We start from the raw sequence: 13,578 nt of genomic DNA on the forward strand, positions 1-13,578 counted from the left end.
ATGTACAAAGTACTTATAATTCATTTTTTTAATTTTGATTTGATCTAATTGTACTTTTAATTAAAATACTCAAATAGTTTTGGAATGTCTTTAGCTATTAAAATCGTTTAAAAACTGTTCAAAAGCTTGACAGCAGTGAGCTGTCAAATGCTAGAGCCAGGCTCTTGTGTTCTGTTGCCTGAGCCTTACTTGATGGTGAGCCTTCTCCACCTCGTAGAAAACCTCTGGCCCACTAGGTTCAGAAAAATTAAGCCCAGGTGGCAGGGATCACAGGCAGCAAGTCTTGGTAATGGACTGCATCCAAAATGATCCGGCCCATTAGCTTTGTTTTGTTTTTTTAACATTACTCGATATTTCAGAACACTCAACTCAGACAAAACATCTGCTGAATGTTCTCCCTTCCTACGATTGCCCCTCTGCTTGTCGTATGCTTTCCATTTCCTCCGATCTTTCTACTTTTTGTCTTCTAACCATTGCTGACTCCACATTTTCATTTGTCTCCTTTACAGTCTCTCACTGATTTTTCTGCATTTTTGTTCTCTCTTCCTTTAAATCTCGCACTAAAATGTAAAATAAACAAAGGAAGCAGAATGACGGAAGTATATAAAGTGAGCAAATTTATCATTATGTCGAGTTATAACTGGTCTGTATAGCTTAAGGTAATGGCTCAATGATATGGGAAAATATTATATTTCAACATGAGCACTTCATTTCTGAGATCAAATTCACACTACAGCAAAGGAACTCAAAGCAAGTCACAATTGGTGCTCTAATGAAGCCCACCTTTTACAAAATGGAACCTGCATATTAATGAAATTTATTTGCTTAACTCCTGCCTGTTTCTATTTTAAAAAAATAATATGTTAAAGTCAAAAGCTTTAACAATAGAGTGCATTTTGTTACTCTAACAATTCTTTCAGTTGGATCATCCACAGAGTGAGGATGTAAGATCAGGTCAGACACTAGATATACTGCAGTAAATAATCCACATTCTTATACCTCAAAGCCTTTCTGCCATTTTGAGAGAACAATTCAGGAAGGTGAATAGTCATCACTTGTCTGGGTGAGCATAGGTCCAACTTCACCAGAGATGCTCAGAACTATCCAGGACAAAGAAGCCCATTGGACTGAAATATCATCCACTCTCCTAAACATAAATTTCCCCTGCCACCACTGCACAAAGGCAGCAGCAGGTAGAATTTGCAAAATGCACTGCTGTTATTTACCTTGTCTACTCTGACAGCATCTCCCAAGTTTACAACTTCCACCACCAAGAAAAACAAGGAAGCAGGTGCATAGGAACATCAATGGCCCTGGTTTCCCCTTCAAATTATGCACCTACCTCGCTTAGAAATATAAGAATCATGGGATTCCCTCCTGCATGGTGTTGAGAAAGTACATTCATTAAAAAGACTGCATGCAGCAATTCATTAAAGCAGCTCCTCAACACCTTGTGAAGAACAGAGTTTAACAATAAATATTGGTCTTGGCAATAACACACACACACACACCCCATAAAATTAATTAGTTATCAATCCCTTTGTTTTCCAGAAGTTTTCATTGTGTCCAATTAACTATCAATTTGTCTAAACTTAAATGCATTTTGTATAAAACTCACCACAAAGTGCATTTGTGTAATATTTCACATTGTATTAATATAGGTTCATTTTACAAAATTACAATCTATGAAATGACTGAATATTCACTTACATAATTATTGAGAGATTAACTAAAATCATAACATCCCTACATTAAACACAAAATGTTAAGTGATTTCAGGATACAGAGTAATTAATTTTTTAAAAAGTTCATACTTCTGGCAAAGCCATTTAGTTTTCCTTACTAGTTTTGATCTCAAGTAAATTTAGCAAAACCACACCAATAATGAATGCTCCTACAGCTGGAAATTCCATTTGTGATTATAGATGGAAGTATTATTTTGAGATGCTCACTAACGAGGTTAATGTGCACAACTGTCGAATTGTATGCCTCTGAGGATTAAACATCCCTCCACCCATCCATTTCCTGTGGGGAACCTTTCAAACTGAACACCAAGAATCTACATTTCTAAATATAGCTGCCCAGAGCACACATTCCCGTCCAAACAGCATTTATTTTAACTATACTGTGCAGAGGTCTTCCTACATTATTGTTTTAATATCTGGAAATGAAGCTGTCTACATTGAACAATTCACGCCACAGAAACCGGCATAAGCACCAGCCTGATGAGCCAATAAGGCTCGGGACAGACTTTAACTTTAACTTAACATTGAATCGTATCAGAGTCCAATCAAATCCTTCACCATCATTATAATTTTGAAACCAACAGACTTTGCATTTTCAATTGTAAAAAGTCTCACAACTATTCAGAATGGTGTGCTGTTTGTTACAATCGTATAATAAGAAGTAGTATATACATTGGTCTAGAAATTCTTCCCTGACTTAAAGTGATGCCTCTCTTTAAACCTGTACCAGTTTTGTGCTGGGCTACAATTTTCTTAACTGCACAATGTGCAATTCATTGCAACTGAAAGAATCATTAGCCTTGACTGCACATAAAAACTTTGCATCATTCCAAGGCTGGACAAGAGTTGCAAAATTAGTAATAATCTGATGCAAGTAGCACCAGGGCAGCAGGGATGCAGACCTAAGATAGCTTCTATCTTATTGCAACATGCACAAAATGCTGGAAAACACAGCAAGTCAGGCAGCATCTATGGAAGGGGAAAATCTGTCGACATTTTGGGCTGAGGCCCTTCTTCAGAATCCTGAAACATAGACTGTTTACTCCTCTCCATAGATGCTACCCGACTTGCTGAATTTCTCCAGCATTTTGTGTGTGTTGCTGAAGATTTCCAGCATCTGCAGAATTTCTTGTGTACAGTCATATTGGATTGGTTGTTAAGAAATGGATATGAATACTCTTCAGCTTGCAGCATGGAAGGTAGGTTCATAAGGCAATGATCTATGCAGTTACTTACCTTGCTTTCAAGAAAGGAGAAATTTCAAGTTCAACTGTCATTCAACCATACATGAATACCCATGAATACAGCCAAACAAAACAGTCATTACGCTGGGGCCAAGGTGCAAAACTCTTGTGTTAATAGTCATACACAGCACAATGCACACAAATAGCACAAATAAGACAACACTAATAAAATACTGTCCATATCCCTGAATGTTATAGCAGTCTGCAGTCAAGTACAATACATCTTATTTTCTGCTGAGCGAACACTGGAGAGCAGCACTGAAGCCTACATGTACACCACGCCACAACACCCTTAGTGGCGAGCACCAACTCTGACGCCTCTTCCCTTGGTGGCTGCAAGCGGACAACACTGCAGCTTGAGGGCCAGACCTCATCATGACCGAGGCTATGCAGCTCCCCCGCCATTCACCAACAAATCAGTATATCTGACTTGCAGTATTTCACTTTACCAATGTTGAACTTGGTCCTGCGATCACAAGAAAAGCGACCAGGATGATCAGTTGCTGTTAGACTGCACACCTCCCTCACATTGACTCCAGCTCTCTAAAGCAGGCAGCAGCACGATCCACACAAAATCCAGCTCCTTCAGTCTCCTTGCCAACGAGCAACTCACTGATGGGGTAGACCCGCAGTACTTTAGGCTTTCAATGTTCAGTAGGGTCTTGCGATCATAAAAAATACATTTAAAAAAGCTAATGTCACATTTGGTTGGCCCTCTAGATGCTGCTGTGCCTGAGTGGGCCACCATTCTACTGGAATTTCCTGTGGAATTGGTCACCTGAAACGGTTCTAGGGCATGTTGTTCTGGCAGAGACTTTGAGAACAGCCCAGTTATAGGCAGTACCTTCAACAAATGCTAGGAGCAATCATCATCAACTAGTAAAGGCCTGCTCCTGCATTCAACATTACACCACCAATGATGATCATATGTTTCACAGAGAATAAAATTCTTTAAATTTCAATAATAAACACTATTACAAATATATGTAAGTACAAAAAACACAGTGCACGATTCCCCTTACATTCATAGTGTCATTCAGAGTGTTACTTTATAGTACTGTACTACATTGGTAGTGTTAGCACAGTTTGTACTTATAACCTCCATTGTTTCTCATGTGGCCTCCTGGGATGATACAAACTTCAAGTGTTTGAGCAGCTTCTACACTGGAATTAGCCCCTTAATATTTAGTAGCACAAGGACCTTAGACTACAGTCCTTCCTTACAAAGCCTTTGCATTGGTTGCACTAATCTTCAGAGTGCCCCTCATCAGGTATTCCTGCTGTCTGGAATGTGCCAGTTGGCAGCATTCAGTTATGGGCATCTCATTGAATTGGAAGACCAACAAGTTTGGGCAGACCTAAATGTGTCTTTCACTAAGTTGATGGTTTTTCTAGCAGTACCGAGGTATACAGAATCAGAAGCAGAATTAGGTTTATTATCACTGTCTTATATGATATGATATTAATTATTTTGAGGCTGCAGTACAGCACAAAGACATACCATTACCAGAAATCACAAAATAAGTAAATAGTGTAGAAAAAGGGAATAATGAAGTATTCATGTGGATTCATGTTGTCTAGATACATCTCTGGTAACATCTCACAGATCAGAAAGTTCCCAGGATGAACCAAGGGAGGCACTTTGCATCCTTCTCCAGACCTTCTTTGCACTTACACTATTTACAAAGGGATGGGTGACTGGTTCTTCCTCATTGCAGCCGCTACATGGGAAATGTGTGTTAGAAGAGAGATTACCACACTACTGATGGATTTGACAGGAACTGTCTCTCTCATCACTAGCCAAATAAGAGTTGATGCCTGCTGAGGTGCTCTGGCAATGAACCATTCTTCCAATTGATTTGGTTACTTGTTCCTACAGAATTGTGTCTCTGGCCCACAGTGCCTGCAGGATGTTCAGTGCTGACCACGGCCTGGTGAACTGTTCTTCTGAAAGAACTTTTCCACAGAGGATCAATGCACAAAAGACTGGAATATTCCATTACAATGGAGCCAGGCTTATCCCTTACAGCATGGGCGGCACAGTAGCATAGTGGCTCTACAGTACCAGTGACCCAGGTTCAAATCCCGCTGCTGCCTGTAAGGAGTTTGTATGTTTCCCCCATGACCGTGTGGCATTTCTCTGGGTGCTCCAGTTTCTTCCCACAGTCCAAGACATACCAGTTAGCAGGTTAACTGGTCATTGTAAATGATCCCGTGATTAGGCTAGGATTAAATCCAGAGATTGCTGGACGGTGCAGCTCAAAGGACTGGAAGGGCCTATTCCATGCTGTATCTCTGTATCTCAATAAATAGCATTTATCCTTGATGCCTGTATATTCGGGTTCTAAGCACAGCCTGTTGCAGCCACACACAAAAATGTCCAGCAAGATTAAGGGTGCAGCTGGGTACACTTTTGCCCTCATTGTCCAGGGACCTGTGCATTGCAACTCTTCTGACCTGTTCTACATTTCATTAGCAGATAAACTGGAATATATTTCAGGTGACTGCCAGGGCCGAGCAGCGAGAAGGTGCATACCTGCGCCAAGTACAACAGCACTGATTGGTCCAACCACCTTTCACCTGATGGCCATTTTCTTGCCTGCTATGGAGAGGGTGCATAACCCTCACAGTTCCAGTCTTTGCTTAAACTTGCCTGTCCGCTCCAGCCAAAGTTTGTTACACATCTCAGGTCTCCAAACTAGATCCCCGACACCTTCAGGCAGTCATACCTAACTGTGAAGGGACAGTGGAGCAGCTGAGCCAGTTCCCAAACACCCTGGCCTTGAACTTCTGATGATTGATCCAGGCCCTAGATGCCTACTTCTTATGTAGAATACTGATTACTTACACAAATAATTTTCAGCACAGACATTTTCAGTTCATGGGCTAACAGGCCAGTACTGCGCTGTAATTTTTAATGTTCTAAATCTCAATATTGTGTTGTACGATGGAATATCGAGATCATTGTATTTATAAACATTTGAAATAAAATTAAAATAAATAAATTACATATCAGGAAAAAAATTAATTAGAACACTATTTTCAAGTTTCTACCTTACAATTTTAGTGTCAGACACAAATGAACAGAAAATCAACACAGTATATAATATTATAAATCCAGTTTCCAGTGAAGACATGGCACCTTTAATACTCAGCTTATCAGTGACTCCAGGCAGGGAATCAGAAGCTTTTCTGAAAACTCCTTTCTAGAAAAGGGTTAAGATGTTAAAAACAAATACTAATTCTCACTTAAAATAGCTCCTTATTGAACATGGTATCCTCTTCTTCGGGTGCCACCAACCTTTTACCTACCATGCAAAATATGTGTTTACACAAATGATGCCACGTTCACTGATACCAAGTGTTTTGTATAGCAATCTTAATAGATACTAAGATGACTACCTTTTCCTCTTCAATCTCTCTAAGGTCTTAATTCCTCAGTAGAAGGAGAAGCAACTTGCTCATATATAGTTTTCATGATTTGCACACAGCCCTATTGTCAAAATTACACAAATGAACTTTACCATACATGTAATTTTTTTGTTCTAAGCTTTGAATGGAATTTAATGCTTACGTCCAGCCTCTCTAAAGATTAGTACATTGCTCTTTGAAAGCTAATTTTAAAAAGATAGTTGTTCTGCAGAATCCATCAAAAAAATTAATACTGCTCCATGTCAAATTAATACATACCATTTTCTGGCTGGTCCTTGATATCCTCACTTGCCTGGCTAGGACTTTCAGACTGACCTGAATCTGAAAGACAGAAAATATAAGCCGACCTATTAGAATGGATCATGGAGACTACATTGAAGAAGCAGACCTTGTGTCACTGCAAGCTTCTTAGCAGGGGAGGGAGCATTGAATCTAATTCCTGCTCTTCCCCCACATTATTTTGTGTTTTCCTTTTTCATGTGCTTATTTCCATAGTCATAGACAACTTGGGGCTATTTATGCGATGCGCTCTACCATCTCAAGCATTTTGCTCAGGAAAGGGTTCCTTAGAATAATCTCAGGGAGATAGAAAGTCAGATCAGAACAAGGGAATGGCATCAAATACATTGTCTTTTCTAAACAGCAACAAAATCATGGAGGTTTTTATGATTGTTGATTATTTTGATTGACTGTAAACCTTGCACTGCAGAGTGCACAGGAGCACAAGGTATTGAAGCACAGCAGCTTGTTACTCCAGTGGGTTCTCAAAGCTCAATGAGTTGTTGGTCCAGGGAATAAGCCAAAGCCTACTTTCATACATTCTAGTGAGTAACAGCTCAAATGGAAATCAGTTGACCTAGAATTTCTTTGGTGCCTGCAAAGACACATTAAATGGTTACTGGATAGCATGCTGATAACTGTTTTGAGTTATGGATGCTTCTATAGTGGCCTTAGATGAGATAAGGTCTTCCCCTTGGGCGCTGTGCTAGTGTGGAGAATCCAGACTGCTGTGTACTAGTTGGTCATTGCTAAGGCTGGCGAGATGGGGCAGGTCAAGGAGAGGATCCGCTGAAGGGTCCTGACAAGTATTAGTTGGAGTGATATTGGGCATTGGGTGATTTAGTGAGTAAGTAAGTGAATCACAAGGAATGGCAGGAGTGATCAGTGGTAGTCTGGTCTGATGTTTGGAAGGTAGGAAGAGGACAATCTGGTTAGGTGACTGGTTAAGAGGCGAGGAAGTCGAGTCTGATAAATGCTTTAGGAATGAGACATTGGTCGGTGGTCAGTGACATTGTGGTGATTGTAACACGTGATCCAGAGGAAGGCTAGTATTTAAATAATAGAGATTCTTTTGAAAAATAATCTAGAATGAAATTTCAGCAACAGACTGGAATCTGTTCCAGAAGTTTTCCTTTGAGGTTCCCAGAAACAGTCCTCAGAGTTACTCGGCATACACATATAGAACCTTGGAATAAATATTATGGACTTTTTGAGCCTGAAGGCAAGCCCAGGACTTGTATCCACAATTTATCTTCTATTGATGGCATTCATACTTTTAGGCAATTATGCCAAGGCTACTTAAAGGGAAAATTTTTACTTAGCTAGTTGGAAATTTGTATCCAACCAAAGCTTACTGAAGTTAGAAGATGCATTCACTTCTTTTTCTAACCTAATTACTGTCCTACTCTTTTGCATTCAAAGGTTTCAAAAACCAATCCGAATGAGTGATAGTGTATCTATTTCTATACCATTTATATACTGCTACTGTTGTGGGATTGGTCTTTATAAAGCTTTGCAAACCTCAGATCTCTAAGGACTGCCAATACCCAAACCACAAGAACATTTGCTGCTCCATCCCATCTACACCTGTTTTACACAGGAAGACAAGTCCATCCTTTGGGCAAATGTTTTCCCTTTGAGCACATGGGTCTCAGGGAAAATGACAACATATATATAGTATACATAGCTCCATTCTTTAAACCAGTTACAGGCCATGACTACCTCAGCAGCACCTTCAAACCTATCACCACAATTAACGAATATAACAGCAGCAGACACATTAACAACATCACCCCTGCAACTTCACCTCTGAGTCAAACACCACTCTGACTCTCAGCAATGTTTCTGTCCTTCATTAATACAAGGTCTACATTTTAGAACTTCCTACCCATCAGTTTGATGGGAGTACCTTCACACTATGGACTGTAGTGGCTCATGGCAGTGGTTCACTAATAAAAATGGTCCTGACAGTAATGCCTATAAACTTCAAATAGACTTTTTTTTAACATCTCTGAATTTACTCTACCAGCTGCCAGCTCTGGTAATCTTCAATAATCATTATCAAATCATATGGGAGAATTCTCTACTGCACATAGAGCTTTGAAATATTGCCTTCTCTTATTCCATATTAGTAGAACAAAAACAATACGTATCACAGAAGGACAACAAACAGATGATTATCTAAAGGAAGCAGCAGTAGCTTTGTTATATAGATATACATTTCAACTTAGAAAGTGGAGCTTTGGAAGTAGAGCTCCCCGTTCCAAAAGTCAAATCACAATGATAACTGTGGCTCAGAAGCATTGACATCAGAACGTTGTTAACACAAGTAAAGTATGGCCAGAGGAAATCCACTGCATACATTCACAACATACTTCCAGGCGTGTCTTCCAATTTGCAGAATTCCTTCAGTCCATATCAGCCCGAGTGAATGCTGCAACATTAACATGGTGAGGAAGAACTTCTACAGAAATTGGCACCATTTGGGATGACTTTTAAGAACGTTGCAGTAGATGTTCCCCATAAGATATTTTCACAGGGCTTCCAAGAACTGTTGGAAATAATTATGCATCGAGAAGCACTCATTAGTACTACCTTGGAAAATTTACTGCAAATTCCCATGGACTGCAAGAGTGAGCAAAGGTGTTGTAATCTCTTGAGACCAGACAGTAAACTTACTTCTTCAATTGCTTTAAAATGGGTAGCTTAGATATACATAGACTTGGGACCCTTATTGCAGCAAATGCCAGGCAGCCCAATGCTTCAGGACTATGGCAATGCTGAGGCAAAACTCATCTCATATCCTCCAAAGTTCATCAAGAATGATTCATTCTGCACCAATATTCAACATCATCTGATTTGGGATGTAATTTCACTGTACAAATGGAATTAACAGCAAAACTGCCCACGTGTTTCTTAATGTGCAACCTTACTACAGCTAAAAAGATAAAGAAAACTTGGTATCAGTCGCTGGCCTTATGCTATCATAAAATGCTTTCTTGCGTATCTAAAACATGTTCCCTGCAGTGGCCGGAAAGGTTTCTGTTGCAGTACAGATTAATGGTGTAGTGACCTTGGCAGCTATGCAAAGGAATTTTTCAGTCTGTGAATCTTTACAAAAGTGTGCTAGTTATAAATGGAATAACTTGACAATGACTTTTACAGTGGAAAGCAATTTTTCTAATATGCATAGGTAAAAGGGATGCAGTTTGTAAATAAGAATCTTTCAGCATCAATGGCTCCACCTGAGACATTTCTCCAATCTGAAAATGTAGGCCCTGAAAAGCTGTAAACTGTGCGTTTATGGAATTCATGTGTAGACAGGATAGATGAGAGCAAGATTAGCAAGAATAGCCAAGCTATTCTAAGGCATCATTTGGTAGTTCAGGCTTGCTTATATTAAGTGGGGAGGTTCTGGGTGTAACTTCAGGCTGAAGTTAAACAAAGCTCAAAGCTTTTTTGTGAGATTCAGAGGGACACAACACTGGTTCCTGCAGGAGAGTTAAATTCAAAACCACTGCATCAGATCATCAGCAAATGGGTTGACAGTGTTCGGATATTTGTCTTCACACAAAATGAAATTGCTGAACGAGCACTATCAACTATTAAATTGGAGCTAGAGTGCAGTTCTATCACCAGCTCCTGACTTGCAAAGGCATGGCTGCCTTGTCAGAAACAGAGCATCAAGGAATCAGCTTGGATATCTTGCTGAATTATTTATCGATTATTGTGAAAGCAATATAAATATCTGCAAACTCAGAACACTTTGTGCCAAGAGATAAGTGCACTCATGCTACGAGTTTTAAAGAAATAAAATAAACTCTTGTTATGAATCATTATAATATTTCAAATTGTAGAGTATAGCATATGCCTCTCGTGTCACATTCAACCCACAGGTCTAATCAGCCTTCCTGCACTTACCACCCCTGTAGCTTTCAAGATGTACTCTATCCCATCCCACTGCTTGCTACAGAAGTAACAAAGATACAGTTCTGATAGGCGCACATCTGTCAGTATACAGTACACTTGAATACCAATTAGCATAGATACACTGTATCTCTATATAACTGAAGGTTACTGTACTGGTGGGTAAAGATTTCTTTATAGCATTCTGTTTTAATACTTTATAATATAATGCTATAATAATATAATAATACTGTATACTATATAATACTGAGTGGCAGTAATAATCGGTAAAAGCCTCTTACTTGAGTACAGCATTGGCAAGCATAGAACCATCACTGTATAACCCGTGCTACCATATTGCTGAGACCAGCTGGATTACAGTACTGGTCAGCAAAGGTCTTTTACTTCATAACATTTGGATGTAGAACTGGTGGACATAGATCCATTTTTGTATAACACTAGGCTACAATTCTTGTGGGCATAGATCTATCATTGTTTAACACTGGGCTAGAGTACTCAATGGCAGAGGTGTATTTATAAAACTCAGATATAGTATTTGTGGGCAGAGATCTGTCACTGTATAATACGAACTACAATACTAGTGGGCTACAGTATTGATGGACACAGATCTGTCACCACATAATATGATGCTGCTGGAAGTCATAGGTTATTCATTGTCTGACTGTTAGTCACTATTTAGTAATACTGTTTGGCACAGTTTAAGACTGTACAACACAGATGTAGGGAACTAGTGGGGTGTGCATGTCTCTCACCTGCAACTGCAATTTCAAAGTGCCCCATTTAAGAATTTGGATAGGCACAATGGGTTATAAAATTCTTTGAATTATCATCCACGTCACAGTGTGCCTACTAGGTTTTACTCCTGTTAGAGACAGACTCCCAAATAAAGCTGGTAGTACAAAACACAGTGGTGAACGGGCAGGAAAGGCATCTGACTTCCTGACTTTAAGGAGTGAGAAATAATTGCCCTCTGAGAGGAAGCTGTCAACAGTTAGCTTTGAAACAAATTGCTTCATTTTTCTGAATTGCTCAGATATTGAATTCAGAGTTTATCTCAGATTGTAGAATTTACACTGGTTTCTGGGATTCAGTGGCACGAAGCCATTCTAGTGAAAACCACTTTTTCTTCACCTATCACAGGGACATCCAAAGCACGATCAGTTATACTGTTGATATTGGAACACAAAATACTGCAGCCGCTAGAAGTCCGATCTATGACAGAACACAGGAAATATACAGCAAGTCTGGAAGAATTGGTGGCGAGAGAATAGTTAACATTTTGGCTTGAAGACCTTTCAGTAATGATGCTTGGACAATGGCCTGAAATGCTGTATCTGCTTCTCTGCCCACACATTCTGCCCGAACTGCAGAGTATAAACACTATTTTCTGTACGGTTCAGCATTGAGGAGAGAGTGAGTGGAGGAGCAAGAAAGTTGTGAATGGAGGAATAATAAAGGCAGGAACAGGGAAGTGAGAGGAGGGAGTAGGAGAGCAGGAGGGTGTACAGAGAGCAAAGGAGGGTGAATGAGTGGTGAAGTGAGGGAGGAATGAATGGGCACAGGGACAATGATGAACACGTGGGGCAGTGAGGGGCTGTCATGAGGGACTGAGGAGAATAGTGAGTTGAGGAGGGAGTAAAAAGTGAATGACTGGAAGAGCGAATAGAGAGCGACTGAGGCTGTGAGGAGGTGGGTAGGACAGTGAGATGGGAGCGAATGGAACAGGGAAATCAATGACAGAGAGTGAGTGAGGCTGTGAGGGAGAAATCTGTGGAGTGGTGAGGGGGAAATGAACAGTATGTCACATGTATTTTTAAATACAATTGCAAGTATCAATGCTTGGCTGTATTCAGTTAACATTAAAACATGTTTCTTATACGTGGCCCTTCAGTGCTGCTTGGATTGTACGTATGGGCCCAATCCACAAAGAAGTGGTAAATCACTGGTAGCATCAGTTCTGGAAGTGACTTCACTCCAAACTGGAGTTCTCAAGCAAGCAGCTCTTCGGAGATGGGCAAGATGAAACTAGCTCTGCTGACTCTGCCTGCTTGGAGGTTAAACAAACAACGGGAGTAGCACTCCTACAAACCAGCTTTGTGGAGCTCGTCAAATTAAGCAAAAAACGTTCAGTAATTTCCTGGCAGACATCTACTCTATATGGACTTAGCAATCTCGTTAACCCAGTCAAGTTATCAGCACTCCTCACCTGAATGCCCTTCCTCTTTCTAACATGACAATCCGTACAAATCACCATCCATGCTACCCTGGTAAATCTATGAATTCTCCATCATTGTACTTATAAGGTTACTTTTTGTCTCTTCAGGGCTGAGAGCGATTTGGTCTCACCCCAGTTCTGTGGGCTCCGAGTTCGGAGAAGAGTCCAATATAAAACTGCAGACTCGGCCTGCCACAGGTGGAACACGTGCTGCTTTCCAGAGTGGCCAGGAAAACGGTTTGGGAGATCCTGCACTTAATCTTCTGCATTAACATGGCATCCATATTCCCTTACCATAGAGACTTGAGGTGCTTTACCTGACATCCGTCTCCAGTTTAATGGTCATGCATTAGAGATTCCATTGAACAGGTGAGGAAGTTACATTTTTCCCAGAGACTTTGAAAATGTCCTTGAAATATTTCCTCTGACCTGAAAATCTTTGGAACCTAGATAAGATTGTTCATACAGGAGCCTGGGGTCAGGCTGGTGGATGATGTGGCCTGCTCACTGGAGCTAGTTCAGTATAATCAGATTTTTGATGCTGGCCTGGGAGAGGACACAAACATAAGTTTGTCTAATCTGACAATGGATTTGGGGGATGACAGAGGCAAAGTTAGGAGGACCTCACTTCTGGGTTGTGGGATGCAGTTAAGTCTTTATCAAAGGAGGTGTAAGGCATCCCTTCCCTCCACTAGCCTGCAGATCATACTTGGCAATGTGTAGCACTTGCTTAGTG

General features: G+C 40.3%; 1 protein-coding gene across 10 annotated transcripts in view; it reads right to left on the reverse strand.

Annotated features, from left to right (window-relative positions):
* The window catches only part of nfia (nuclear factor I/A), a 775,862-nt gene that overhangs the window by 269,808 nt on the left and 492,476 nt on the right, over window positions 1-13,578 (reverse strand). For 9 of the 10 annotated variants that reach the window (XM_073063065.1, XM_073063060.1, XM_073063059.1 and 6 more), the window contains exon 3: window positions 6,680-6,742. The exons of the other annotated variant lie outside the window; for it this stretch is intronic. In XM_073063065.1, the coding sequence (XP_072919166.1) occupies window positions 6,680-6,742 (63 nt within the window). The remainder of the gene's footprint in view (window positions 1-6,679; window positions 6,743-13,578) is intronic. 10 annotated transcript variants of the gene reach the window in all.

The sequence above is a fragment of the Hemitrygon akajei genome, chromosome 12, assembly GCF_048418815.1.
Source record: "Hemitrygon akajei chromosome 12, sHemAka1.3, whole genome shotgun sequence".
Classification (NCBI taxonomy): Eukaryota; Metazoa; Chordata; class Chondrichthyes; order Myliobatiformes; family Dasyatidae; genus Hemitrygon; species Hemitrygon akajei.